This window comes from Populus trichocarpa, chromosome 3 (genome assembly GCF_000002775.5).
Source record: "Populus trichocarpa isolate Nisqually-1 chromosome 3, P.trichocarpa_v4.1, whole genome shotgun sequence".
In the NCBI taxonomy this organism is placed as follows: domain Eukaryota; kingdom Viridiplantae; phylum Streptophyta; class Magnoliopsida; order Malpighiales; family Salicaceae; genus Populus; species Populus trichocarpa.
Window position 1 is genome coordinate 9,870,377 of NC_037287.2, and position 15,088 is coordinate 9,885,464.

At 32.9% G+C, this 15,088-nt stretch overlaps 1 protein-coding gene across 1 annotated transcript; it reads right to left on the reverse strand.

The window, feature by feature from the left end:
• Positions 1-11,156: 11,156 nt before the first annotated feature.
• LOC7483573 (GDSL esterase/lipase 5) lies at positions 11,157-13,830 on the reverse strand. The gene is made up of 5 exons (XM_002304211.4): positions 13,258-13,830; positions 13,011-13,132; positions 12,043-12,273; positions 11,702-11,945; positions 11,157-11,476 (listed from the first exon to the last, which is right to left on the reverse strand). Exons 1-5 carry the CDS (start codon positions 13,520-13,522, stop codon positions 11,226-11,228), a joined length of 1,113 nt encoding a protein of 370 aa, XP_002304247.2. The 5' UTR covers positions 13,523-13,830; the 3' UTR covers positions 11,157-11,225.
• Between the last annotated feature and the right edge of the window lie 1,258 nt (positions 13,831-15,088).

Consider the following 15,088-nt stretch of genomic DNA (forward strand, 5'->3'; position numbering starts at 1 on the left):
TCTTGTATTAATACAAAGTGACATTGATGTATTTATAAGGGCGGGCGTAAAACGATTACTTGCTACAAAAAACACTAAAACAGGGACAAGTGGATGGCTTTTCCTAATACAGGGGGCCGGGTAAAACAAAATATAATATCTAATGTAGGGCTTGAACTTCAAATTTTCAGCCTTCGGCTGTAAAAGTCAACATGATTTCTTCAACGTTGTAATTGCATTGAATGGTTCTTCCTCGAGTCTGCAGTACTTCTAGAGAAATTAATTATCCCCAACCACTTAGTTATAAATTTAAATCACGTGGTGAAGGTACTACTGATCAGAAAACCCTATTTCTTATATATATGGAGCCGCCGGCGGTTGAAGATAAAAGAAATAGAAACTTCTAGACAATATATAGAACTAATCATCCCTCTCCTCGTGTTATGCAAAGCAAGGAGACAGAAACTAAAAAAATAATCTCATCAATAGTAATGATAGTTAAAAAAATAAAAGTTATTATCTTGGTCGTTGCAGAAAAGAATAAAGAAATGATGGTTAGATAATGAAAATAATAATATATTTTAAAAATATTATACCATTATAACAGAGAAGGTGAAGATAATGAAAACATAGTAGTTTAATTATAATAATGATAACGATATCAACATTGACGGCAAAGTTGACAACAACAATGAGGAATTTCAACCATGTACTCTTCACTTGCTCACATAATGAGAGAAAAGGACCCTTGTTGGCCACGGCTTGCTGAAAATGGAACGCATGATCATCAATTAAAAGTCCTCATGTTGAACTTAATTAGTTGGAAAGGCAGGTGCCCGACATATTACTATTTAAAATAATAATTATAGTAAATCATATAGGTTGATGAAGCCCATTGCTGTACTCAAGTTTGGAGATGCCATTGGAGGAAAGTTTAAGTTTTGTGATGATAACTAGAGATTCGTTAAGCAAGAAAATATATACATATATAATACATGTGCTTCATGGCTCAACTTAGAAAAACTAGAAAAGTCAAGGGCAGCAATAAATAAAAGAAATCAAGGTTGATATGTTCGAGGTTAAATTAGCTTATGATCTTAAGAAAATAAAAAGTTGACCTGGTCGTCTTTTGCAAAGGTTCTGACAGCCGGAGGGCTGTTGGAAAGTCAACAGTTGCCATTCATGTTCATCTAGAACACCATTTGCCACTATTTTCAGTCCAAAATACTTACAAAATGTCGTTCCCAAAACCTCCATAAACTTGTTTATAATTTCAAAAACAATTCTCGTCTGCTTTAAATCCTCTAATATTGAAATTTCAGAGCCTTTATTGATCTCAATCTTAAACATATGTTTTTCAGCCATGAAAGATATTTTCTTGGCTATCAATCAATTTTACATATCAAGACTACCCTCGTTCACAGCCTTTTATTAGAATTCTAACTGAAAAGGTTATCTCTGCTGCCTTCTCTCTCTCTCCCCTCTCCTCTTCGTTCTCACATGTGCTTCATGGCTCAACTTAGAAAAACTAGAAAAGTCAAGTGCAGCAATAAATAAAAGAAATCAAGGTTGATATGTTCGAGGTTAAATTAGCTTATGATCTTAAGAAAATAAAAAGTTGACCTGGTCGTCTTTTGCAAAGGTTCTGACAGCCGGAGGGCTGTTGGAAAGTCAACAGTTGCCATTCATGTTCATCTAGAACACCATTTGCCACTATTTTCGGTCCAAAATACTTACAAAATGTCGTTCCCAAAACCTCCATAAACTTGTTTATAATTTCAAAAACAATTCTCGTCTGCTTTAAATCCTCAAATATTGAAATTGCAAAGTCTCTATTGATCTCAATCTTAAACATATGTTTTTCAGCCATGAAAGATATTTTCTTGGCTATCAATCAATTTTACATATCAAGACTACACTCGTTCACAGCCTCTAACTGAAAAGGTCATCTCTGTTGCCATCTCTCTCTCCTCTCCTCTTCGTTCTCAATATACCACTCTATCCCTCTATCTCTGTTAAGGGTGTGCAAAAAAATCGGAAAACCGAATAAACCGAGAAAACCGAGAAAAAATTAACTGAAAAAACCGAACCGAAAAAAAAAACCGATTAGAATAATTAGAAAAAATCCCGGTTCGGTTCGGTTTTCGGTTTTGTAATGCAGGAACTGGTTAACCCGGACCGAACCGAACCGGTTCAAATAGAAATAAAAAAACCGGTACTATAAATACCTTCCTAACCCATCTACAGTTCTACATTTCAGTCTCTTCTTCTAACCTAGTCGCCGCCCCCCCTCTGACTCTCTCTTTGATTAAATCTTCATCTCTTCTCTATTCTCTCCCATCAACACTTCTATTTCTACATTTCAGTCTCTTCTTCTAACCTAGCCGCCGCCCCCCCTCCTTCTTATTCAATCTCTCGATCAGATCTTCATCTCTCCCATATACAAATCTACTTGTTAGTTTCTTCTTCCAACCCTAGTAAACTCAGCCGCCGCCCCCCTCCCTCTTGTTCAATCTCTCAATCAAATCTTCATCTCTCAATCTTTTTGTCTCTAAATCAAAACTAGCAGTCGCTCCTTCAAGTTCTTTGTCTCTCCAAGTTGGATCTGTCTATTCTCTTTTCTATATTGTTTTTTCTTTTTCTTTTTCTTTTTTAATTTTTATCAGTTTATATTAACCTATTTTGTTAAACTTTTCAGGTGAACTATTCGAGAGAACCAGATGAACTTTTAATGTTCATGCTTGCGCGCCTCAATAGTTGGTTTTTTTCTTTGCAGTTTCTTCTCACTTGGTTTCTGAGAAAATACAAGCAATAAAATGTTGAAGGCATATGGTTTACTTAACAATAATATTAAAATAGCAGCATCTTTCCTTTTGTTTTGTTTTTGTGAGTGCTGGAAGAGAGACTGTTGATGCGTTTTATTTCAATTTCAAGGACTCCTGCAGATTGTATTTCTTTAGTTTTATCAGATGCGTTATTTTCTTGATTTAAGTGTTATTTGTTATATAATTTTATTTTGCATTTTGATTAGAGTTGATTGGTTTGAGAAAACTAGGGTGCAAATTAAAAGATATTTCTCTTGTAATTTGAGATAAATTCTGGTAAAGAAAAGTTAAACAATGAATATAGGTTTTTTTATATCGATTACAAATTTTCAAACCTTTTAAATGACCCCATCAAAAGTCATAAAAAAGCCAAAAAAAATAAACTGGTTTTTCCGGTTTTTCTCTTCAATTAACCGAACAGAAACTGGTCGGTTTGAACCGGTTTCAGTTTCCGTTTTTTTTTTTTAAAAAAAATCGGTTTGGTTATTTTTTTAGATGAAAACCGGACCGAACCGGAAATGCTCACCCCTAATCTCTGTCTATAAATGAAGTCAAGGATTAAAAAGCAAAATAAATGAATTTTGGAGAAAGCAATATGTTGAAACAACACGTAAATGTTCATCTAACCGAACAAAATAACAAAAATGCTTGCGAACGATAAATTTACTGTGAATGACCCTCTCCCCAAATCTTTTTGTTATAAATAACTGTATTAATTTCTTTAGATTTTTTTTCCTTTTTTAATATATATATATATATATATATATATATATATATATATATATATAAAGCGTGACTCTTTTATTAATTTGATTATTGATTTTATATTTTGTACAATTCAGCTCTTTTAAATCCAAATTGAAGCCTAATTACATGTTTTTTTTTTTTAATTGAAAGACATATAACTGAAGTGAAACATGCATATACCATAGCTAGTTCTCTAGAATTTTCTTGGAAAGTTCAATTTCATTCCCCATCTTTTAAAGTTATTAGGTGATCAATCCTTATAATTTTTTTAAAAAGACATTTTGGTACAAAACTTAATTTTTCTTAAATTTTAGCCCCTTTTTTAGTAGAAAAGAGAGAGGGGATCACCAGATTCTAGCTTAGAGAGAGAAAGTTGTTAGGGAAGATTTATGCCACCAAAACAGTCGATTTTAGTGTAAAATGGTTCCATATGATAAGGGGGTTTCTAATAGGTGATTTTTACATTCAAAACACCTAAAAAACATATTTGAGCTCGAAAAGATTTATGGTTTCAGGTTGATTTCGGGTTTCAGACAAATTTTTTATGTTTTTAGAGGTCATGGATTGGTTTAACAAAGTTCGTAAGGTGTTTCCAAGGTGTTTGAAATCAAAAATGGGTTGAAAATGAGTTTTTGAATAAGAAAAAGAACTCTATTTTCCCGGCCAAACAAGTGGCTAGATTCTAGAATTAACAAACGACACGTTGTCTATTTTTTGTCACAACCAACTGGAGTGGGCAACGAGTCATCTACCCTATTAAACTTTTTAAAAATTAAAAGCCTGTGCGCGAGCCTTTTCTTTATTGAGCCAGGCCAAGTAGTGCCTGGCTTTATTTTTATTTTCAATTTGTTTTTATATTAATGGCTTTTTGTGTGTGTTTTTTTAAATAATTTTTAAATTTATGTTTTAATTAATACCCTTTCTCTATAATTTTTCGGGTTTTTTTATTCTTCGTTGAATAGCGATCATTTTTTAATTATGTTGGGTGTGTTTAATTTTCTAGGGTTAATATGATTCATCTTTAATTTTTTTTTAAATATCTTATATAGATTAAATATTTATTTTTTTTACAATATTTTTAATGTGTAACCTTGTGTAATATTTTTCTCCTTTTATTTTATTCAATAAATTTTATATGTATCAATCTCTATTACAAATTGATTTTCATAAACAAATTCATTAAACACAATCTGGTAAATGATCCGTGCTGAGATATCAACTATCTTGATTACATTGGTATTTTAATTTTTCCAATTATCTTTTTTATTGTTAATTACTTTTTTTCATTTATTTACACAATGGTTTGTGATTTATTTAATTGAATGCATGCATAAGTTTTTTAGATTTACATTTATAATTTTTTTTATCTAAAACAATGCGTTGAAAAATTCTACATGTTCAAGGTTTTTTCATCATGTGTTGGTGTTTTTAATTTGATCCTTATTGTTATGATTTCTTATTTTTTTTCCTTAATTCTTTAATAAAAGTTTTATTATTTTTAATTTTACCATTCAATCCAAGTTGACAGTGTATTTTTTTTTTAAAATTTTGGTCCTCATTTATCAGTTTATATATGTGTGTGTGTGTGTTTTTTTTTTTTTTTCCCATTTGCTATCGTTGCCTCTTTTTTTCCTCATGTGATTCATCTAAGTCCAACTTATTTAGTTGGTTGGGACTATAACCCAAGTTATTAGATTTTGTTTTTAAAAAAAAATCCTTGCGACACCTAAATATTTTATTGAAAAAATAATATAGACCCGCGACGTAGTGCAAGTACCAACCTAGTATATATATAAAACTAGTGTTTTTCTTAATGTGTGATAGTTAGACAAGAAAAATGTGTTTTTGTTTTCTTGGATATACTTCAAAAATACCTCAAAAATATTATGGTTGTCTTGATTTTACATCAAAACTATTTGTTATTTTAATTTGTTTTGATAAGAGTAATTGTATAGAAGAGAAAAAAAATGTACAAAAGCACGAGGGGGCATACCTTAAAAAGTATAAAAGCATGTTACCTAGGTCATATTGACCAAAGGCAACCAGAAAATGAAGCAAAAGCTAAGGGAAAATACAGACTACCAAGACAAACAGTTGGTTGATCGGTCGACCGGCTTCTTGGAAAACTAGAAGCGGTCAACTAGTTGTTCATACAAAAACCCAGAAAAAAACTCAGAAAACAATCAACCGGTTCATCAAGATCTCACAATCAGTCAACCAGTTTCTACAAAATAGCAAGAACCGAGAAGCAATGAAATCTCAAGAAATTAGAAGGCACCGAATGGACTTGAAGGCAACTAAGATATGATATCTTGGTTTAACCTCAATCAAACAGGACCGAACGAGCTCAAAACTTTCCTCACATATATCCTAATAGAATTGATAGATCTGATGAAAGACTCGGTTATCCCTGTCATACCAAACGAAGTAAATCGTGGCTGGAAGGACTAATCGAGCAAGAAGATGCAAAAACTTCTTCTTCTTTTTCAAAAGCGTGTATGCCCATTATAGTAAAGGTCATCATAACATGGAAGGCAGCCTAGAAAGGTCCTGCTCATGATAGCACCCCAAACTACAGTAGAAAATGAGCACTGAAAGAACACGTAGTCATGTGTCTAAACATGTGACCCACAAAGGATACATACCAAAGAGGGAATGATCTTGAAAGCATGCAACTTATCCATGGTGTATAGATCACTCATAGAAGCATGTCATAGGATAAATGAGTGTTTCGGGATGAATCCTAGGAACTAGAAAGGATGGTGCATAGAATCTGTGAATCTGAACTTTCTAAGAATCTCTTATACTGAGTCAATGGAGAACCTCTCTGAAGAATGACCTTTTCAAACATAATGATTTGGAAAGGCACTTTTGTGGTGAAAGTGAACTAACTCCCATATAGGCTGAAGCTTCGAATTACCCGGTAGAAAAGACCAGGTAGCCTCATCTATAATGTTTGAGATCTTGGCATCGTAAGGGAGCCTAGTAGATGATAGCACCTTGAAAGGCATGAGGTCGTTTAACTATTGCCTATCAACAATCAATAGTTTGATCATAGAGAAGTGAGGGAAGGGTGAGCAGCTTGTCTAAGGTATTCATTACCTTCGGCCCCCTAGAACCTAGGGTGGACCTCTCTCACAACACGAATTCCATGATCTTTTTCTCCTCCTCACGGAGAATAAGAAAGCAGAGGGGAGTATGATCCAGGCTCATCCTGGAGAAGAACTCCACCCGCGTGGTATAAAGCACCTAGCTAGAAGAACTAACGAGCATAAAAACAAGGCTAATGGAGTTGGAGTACTAGTTGGAGGAGTTAAAACTTCTATATTAGAGTCAAAAGCGACAAAACTCTTTACCTCTTCTAGTAAGAAGCAACTTTAAGAATGATTAAGGTGAGAGTAGGCACCTTAAGAGATATTAGAGATTGACTCCTTTTTATAGTTCGACTCCCCCCTCTAATATCTTGGTGCTCAACCTCAATTAAAAGAGCAACTACTAGGAGCCCCTCAACATCTATAGGAGCTTCTTTTATGCCCATCCTCCTGGATACGAGGAATTCCTTTAAGAGGGAAACAAAAAGGTCTTTGGACAAAGAGGCACAACTAGGCATTGGGGTGGTCATGTGGCTAGGCATGGATAGTGTGAACTCGCTGAGCTATGATTCAACTACTTTTGGTGAGGATCCTACACAAGAAAAAAAGGTCAAATGATGAATAACACACTAAACTAAAATAAACGATTGGTAAAATAACATACTAATATAATAAGGGCAATAAAGTTCTTGAGTCATGTTGTTGATTTTGCACTCTATCTAGAACTGACGTAACCTAATGCATACCCTCTCGTCCTTCTCATTAAGGAGTAGCCCTAGATAACACTATAGTCCAGCTGAGGTCTAGCTAGACCATCAAATTTCACTATCAACTACTTTCCTTTCCATTTCGTTACATGAGATGATTTACCTTGGAAAGTATCTTTTATAGGCCCTTTTAGCCTAGTAGAAAATGTAAAAAATCAAGGGAAGAAAAGCTCTTTTTCAGCACTGTTGATCAACATGTAGTAATGTCTAAATATTCTAACTGTGGCTTCATCTTGAGGATTCCCAACAACTTATTAAAAGTAAACAATGTGGTCCACCTGTTAGGATGGATCTAAGTTGAACTCAAATTATAATAACGAAAAACATCCCTTACAAACCCTTGCAAAGGGAAACAAGTACCCAAACTCATACATGCATATAGGGGTAGTAATGATAAAATTGCCCCCAACAGCTTTACTGGTGACTTAGGTAACCCGATCATCCTCCTCAGGTAACAATACCGTAAAGTCCCCCAGTTACTTAGAGTTAGCCAATGACACTTGCTCATACGATACTGTGTTTTGCTCCTCATCATAAGAAGTCCTATGCACCAGCCTAATTGGTCTAAGGGTCGTTATAAACCCATGTTGGGGTCATAAAGCTTTGTTTATTCATTCTTAAAACTTTTATCATGAACTATTTATGTCAGGAATTATTATCTCCCTATATCTATAGGTGTATAAAAGATTTTCCAATGGCCTACCACATTTCATTTTATTAATGATGTTTAAGGGATATTTGTTCCTCATTAATAATGTAAACGAGATTTTTATCTATCATTAATCCTATCAGGAGAAAATGACTCTCTAACCCTTTCATTATATCAAAACAACAAGGTTTAAGGATTATAAATACCTTCTGAATCACTCATGTAAAGGTTTCATAATTTCTATTCTCCAAACATTCATTCCTTAATTCTTAGAGCATTTATCATACAAAAAAAGAGTAAACACCCTTGTTCTTGGAATTTAAAGCTCTTTTTTTTATTTTTTACAATCCTCTATTTAAAAGTCATTAATTTCGTCATCAGAGGATCCTTAAAGCCACCAAAAAGAATTGTTTTATAGGTGCTAGGATTTCTAACACTAATCATAAACTTCTTAGGCTATGAAGAAGGAAATATTGATATGAACACTGATTAATTATTATTCAAACATTAAATAGTCTTATTCTTGAACATATTAAATTTTAAGACATCATCACTTATCTTATAGTTAGATGATTTTTGTGAGGTTTCCTCTTTATTCTTAATATTTTTAATTTATTATATTCTATTATTTTAATTTAGACATGCCGGTTTCTTATGTTAAATTGATAGCTACCTAACATGTGTCTATTTAATTGTGAATTGATGGAATGACTAAAATCTTATCGAAATCAAGAGTTTAAGATCTTGCCCCGGCACTTTAAACACATGATCCAAATGAGATTTGGATTTAATTTGAAGGGGTAGGTCTAGTAGTTAGGAATGAATAAGAAAAAAATACCCTTTACAATAAAAATAAATATTTCGGAGACAAGATCATATCTACTTGCCACCCTCAACCATAGCTTTTGAATAATCTTCCCTGATTTGTTACTTTCGACCCTTGAAGGTTCCCTAGTTTTGAACTTTTGCACGAGACCTTGACAGAAAGTTCTGTGACATCATCTACAAGTTCTAACTTTACCATAAGATACTGGAAGGCGTAGTACTTGACCTGGTATTCGTCATATGTAAAAGCAATCAATAGCAAACTTCATTTGAAATAATTTTCTGATACAATAAATTCACACATAACAAGTCTTGGGGACAATGGCATCTGCAAACCCTATTCAGCTATTCCTTAATTAGTGTTTTCAGATTGTGAGGCCTCATGAAACTAGAACAAATGTTCCCTTGCATTCTTGCATGATGCTCTTGTATTTCCGTCATCCCTCCACGGTTCAGGACTCCTCTGTGTGGAACACTGCCGCAGAATGCCACTTCCCCCTCCTTGAAACCTTCATCGTATGAAATCATAACTTGCAGATTAGAATAAGACCAAAGTTATATAGGAAAAACTCGGTGGGAAGTGGTAGATACATACCATATTTTCAAGGATATTTAATTCTTTTACTTAGGGTGGAGTAGAGATTGAAATCTGAATATTTTAATCCTTGTAGCTGTTTCTGCACTTCTTCGACGGCTTTTGTAAGTGCTCCATCGTGTAGTTTTACCGGCAATGTCACTTCATTCAGGCGGCCACCTTTTCTATCTTGTTTAAGTGCTTTTATTGTAGGGAAATGACCCCAGGGAGCCAGGCTTGCAAAATCAAACTTTACTCCTCCAAATTTTTCATATGCTTCATGGAACACAAAATCGCAACATTAAGTCCTCGTTAGTTTGATAGGAACTGGTTTTTCAAAAATTATTTTTTAATTTTTTTTATATTTGTCTGTCATTAGAAAAGTTGATCAATAAAAAACACTTTCCAGTCAAAAGAAAATTTAGCTTGGTTTTCAGAAAAGTGTTTTTCTTTTATTTTAAGAGGAAAACACTTTCCGGAAGTTATGAAAAATTTAGAAATATCATATTATTTACTAATTATATCAAATTTGATCCTCAAACTTTTGATTGCTATATGTATATATTTGATTTTGAATATTTATTTTTCAATTTCATCCCTTAAAATTTGATTTTTATATTAACTTTGGTCCTTGTTTTTATTATTATTATTTGTTTTTTCCTTATTATTTTTTAATCGAAATTTTTTTATCTATCAAATTTGATCCTCATTCTTTTAATTGTTACTTATTTTATTTGAAATAATTTATGAAATGGTAATTATTATTATTTTAATTTCTTCATCTTTCAATTTTTTATTTGTTAGATTTGATCTCTATTATTTTGATTATTATTTATTTTATTAGAAATAATTTATGAAATTATATTTTTCACAATTTCATTCTCATTCAACTTCTTAATTTGTAAGATTTATTCCTCATTATTTTAATAAACTTGAAAAAAATAAAACATTAATAAGTTATTTTCCAGCTTATTTTTTATGACGTAAACAAACACTAAAAAATATTTTCCAACTTATTTTTTATTACACTACCAAATATATATGAAGAATTCACTTTTCTAAAATTTACTTTCCAAAAAAATTAGTAATTTCCAGCAAAGGACTAAGTTATGATAACAAGAATGAAGAATTGCAAGGAAGATTACGGTAACATTATGCTTCTAGTTTTTGCTTAGAATATTCCGTTATCTTGAAAATTCCTGAACACATTCCATATTCTGCTTCACGTGCATCTACGAGCATATATATATATTTCTGCTATTTTTATTTCACCTATTATTTTGGTGCCTTTCTACTTCACATTTTGACAATAATATTCTCATATTTTTCAATCAATAATCTAGTTTTTTAAGTTTTCAAACCAAAAAATACAAATGCTAATTTTGGCATAAAATATTTCTGCTAGTGACTCTTACACTAGTAATTTCTTATTTTCTTTAATTTCTTATTAATAGCACCATAAACATTGCAAAAATAAATAAATAAACATGATGAATTTATTGATAGACACATAAGAATTAAAAAGGACAGCTTCCTATAGCCTTTTCCAAAATTGAATAGAACGAGTAGAGGGTGATTATTGAATAGAACTAGTAGAGGGTGATTATTGAATAGAGCTAGCTGATTAAGCTTACTTTTTAAAATATATTTTTCTTTTATTAAAATAATATTTTTTTTATATCTAACACATCAAAACAATAAAAAACATAAAAAATAATTTGAAATTAAAAAATTCAGAAATTCTTGAAAATACGTGCCATACAGAGTCTAAGTTTCTGTTTGGAATAGATTCATTAGATTATAAGGCCCAAGAACATGAGGGTGGCCAACCCCTCCACCCCACATTTGATCTGCCAATTGTCTGTAAGCCTTTTCAGTGAGATGAATAGAGTCCCAAAACACGTATTCATTAGGATTTTCACATAACTCGAACTGCTTCACTAGTCTCTTTCCTCCACAGCTAAAAACTCCTCGAAATGGCCCAGTTCCACAGCATGCTGATTTCCCTTCCTTGAAACCTTTATGATCCAAGTTTTTGAACATAAAGCAATGTTAGATATATACAGTGGCCAGGCCGTTTGCCAATCCATACCATTTCCCAGAAATGAAAGCTTCACGGGTCTAATCTAGTGAGCTATAAGGACAAAGAAAATAGGACCACAATAATTGGGGTTGGAGCCCACAAATCCCCGCGTCAAAGAAATGAGAGTGTTTTTTTATAGAGTATAGATCGTAGGACATACCAAATTGAGAAGGATGATTGATTCTTTGTTCAAGAAAGCTGTTGAGGTCAAAGTGTGAGTGTTTGAAACCCTTCAATTGCTCCTCCAGTTCACGGAGGAGCTTGGAGAGAGCTTTGTTGTGTAATGTTGAAAGCAATGAAGTTTCTTTCAGGCAGCTACCGTTGCTATTCCTGATTGTGGGCAGACAGCCCAGTGGTGGGACATTGATAAATGCAAATTTTCTGCCCCCCAACTTGTATATCTCCTGTCAAATCAGCATCGATACAAGTCTTGATATTTACGTAAATGGAATTCAGAAAATACAAATCTGTATCAGAAGCTTAGAAGGCAATTGCACTTACTTTAATCACTGTTGTCAAGTTGCCGATGACCATCCCAACGTATTTGGAGTCTGTGTATGACTTTAGAATAGTGGAATTGGTCAAGAAAGGGCTCATGTAATCATTGCTTCCAATGCTAAACAAGTATACAGCTTTTGATATTGTCATCTTGGCTTCATCATTGCCTAGCTTATGTCTCAACCACTTCTCCACCTTCTTGTAATATCTCAACTGTGTTCTAAGATCAATCACCTAAAAAAAGATGAAAAAAAATAGTCGTATGATATGACTGGTTTGGTGCCACTATTCACCTAGGTAATGAAATCCTTTCATTTTCATGCCTTATGTGTGGTGTGTGGTCATTCCACCATATCCATGTTGACTTCAGAAACGTATTAAAGCTGTAGAAATTTTATGTCGATCATCGAAGTTAAGAAAATGGGTCAGCTTGCCATTAAGTTTTGAGGGCCTTCTCTTTGATTTTGACATGTCAAGGATGCACTTAAGAGCTTGTGGACCAGAAAAATTAGGTGCATCCAGCCTATAAAAGTAATACTGTCGTAAGTTGAGCTTACACTGCCCTTAATATTTGGGTCAGAACAAAAACTTCAATTTTCAAGTCTCTAATAGGTACAACATCAAAGTCTCTACATCTTTGGATCAAAAAAGAAAGAAAGAAAAAGGCCTCTAGATCTCCAGTCTTTACCTCATTCTATCCTTCTTTTTAGTTCTTCTAACATGCAAGTTATTAAAAAAACAGAGAATAGGTTAAAGGTCTCTGCTTTCTCATGGAAAGCATGAAACACAAAGTAGTCGAAACAAATCAATGAAAAGAGAAAAGTTCTCAATCCACACAATGAGTTGGATTATTTGAAAAGCAGAGCACGTCTATGCGTGGAAAGGCTTCCCTAAATAACATGCGTATTTAGATAAGTATATGCAAGATATGGCATGTAGCGAAAGTAATTCCCTTGTAACAATATACTTACATCCCCTTTATATGTTTCAACTAAAGCACCGGCTCCGGCAGATGCAAAATTGACTCCATGGTAATATTGATCAATGCCAGGTTGTAGAAAAGGTGGGATAAATGGAAGATTTGCATATTTGGCTACAATGTTGAACCAGAAAAAATAATGTACAAGATTATAAGAGAACATAATATTTGTAGGTTAACCAAGGATGTCATGAGTTGCACAAACAAGAAAGACATAGCTAGAGATTTGCATCTCTCACCAATAAAATCCGGTGCCAGACGACCGTCAGAGAAACGACCGGTGGGGAACTTGAAGAAGGTTTCTCCATAAGGCCAGAAGTTTGCTTGGTCAAGAGTTGTGGTGTTGATATAGTTGTTGTTGCCGGCATCTAAAAATGAATCACCGAAGATGAAGAAGGCAACAACATGTTTCTTTGGATGCTCGGATGTTGCTTGGCATCTTGCTGAAATGAGGACCGCGTGAAGAAGAAAAGCATACAAGAAGTGTTGACTTATCTTCGCCATACCTTACTCGTTTTGCTCTCATCAATCACGGAGACCACTTGTGGTCTATGGCTTGACTTTAAATATGTAGGAGCTTTGCCATTGCTTCATTTACATGGCTGAAGAATTATACATATACGCATGTATATACAAGAAAAGACTGACCTTGTTCAACTGGGTGCAATGGGAGTTCTTGGTTCAAAACAAGGAGCTGAGATTTACAAGTGTCGAAATTGTAGTCAACTTTTTTGAGGTTTGGCACGATGAAAGAGACTTCAGAGGATGTGTTAGGCAAAATCTGACAGATCAAACATCAGATGAATTAAAAAAAGAACATCAAAGTCAATGACCTCTTAAGTAACTTGACAGTCTTTTTTGCTAATTCTTCAAAAAAAAAAAAAAAAAAAGGCAATTAGAAACTCAAGCATGGGAGAAGGACCAAGTTGGGAAACACGTTTTGTGGCACGAGGACAACCTGTTCATCGCATAGTGTTCTGGCCAAAATCAAATAGCAAATTTCTGTGGTGATGGGGTCTACAATTTCCCCACTTCAATGAATCTCTTTTTAATTCTTTTTCAATCCCTTCTAAACTCAGTTGAAAAGAATGCATGCATCTGCATCATTTGCAATAAGTTCCTTAGGAAAACTAACAGCCGCATGATTGAAGAATAAGGTGCTATTTTGATGTTGATCTCGCATGATGTCGCCTTGGTGTTATATTAATTACACCAACATATAGAATAATGTTTTAACTTTGTGATGAACATGTCCTTTTGAGATAGCTTTCTTTCAAAAATCAGAATCATTTTTGTTGCTGAATCTGTCACTTTCCCAGTCTAGTATTCGTCCAGGTAATTCTCAAATATCTCCACTGATGAAAGTGTAGTCTTATATATATAATGTTGTTTCCTTAAAATGTAAAGTAGTTTGGAATTGTATTACAAATGGTATTTTTAAAAATTTTGTTTTTTTAAAAATTATTTAAAAAAATATTTAAACTTGGTACATAATAAAGAGAGCTGTAATTCAAACAGTGTAAATATTCTTGAACTTCATTATATTTAGGTTATGTTTAGTATGATTTTTGCAGAAAAACAATTTGTTAACTTTTGATTCAAATAAAAGTCACAGGTGTTGTTCAATTAAAAATAACTTTTAGTTCAAATAAAAAATTATAAAATTAAATCAATATTTTGTGATGGTTTAAAGTTGAAAATATAAGCTAAATTGATCGGATTTGTTTTTCAATAATCATGAATTTGTATTTCTTTAAATCCACTAGAAACTTATATGGTCGTTAATTTTAGGTCTTGTAGGATTAGTCAAAATTTATGTAAGCTGGCCAAAATATTTATATTAAAAAAATTAATGTATTATAACTTATTACATTTCTTTTTTAAAAGGTGATTATTTTTATCCAGCATATTTCTAATTTAAATCGTTTTTACTCATTTTTATTTTAAATTATTTCTGAAAATTAATTTTTGAATTATAGCTCAAAGCCAAAAAATATCCTAAACTAGCTCTCAGTGTTCATTTGATATGATTAAATTAATTTAAAAGGTTTTATCAAATAAGATTTTAGT

Excerpts from the sequence above, each read along its gene's own strand:
- LOC7483573 (XM_002304211.4), bottom strand. The coding sequence starts at position 13,522 with ATGGCGAAGATAAGTCAACACTTCTTGTATGCTTTTCTTCTTCACGCG. Across the intron at positions 12,274-13,010 it reads TTGAAACATATAAAGGGGAT|GTGATTGATCTTAGAACACA; the intron begins GTAAGTATATTG and ends ATCTTTTTTTAG. Across the intron at positions 11,946-12,042 it reads ACTTGACAACAGTGATTAAA|GAGATATACAAGTTGGGGGG; the intron begins GTAAGTGCAATT and ends CTGATTTGACAG.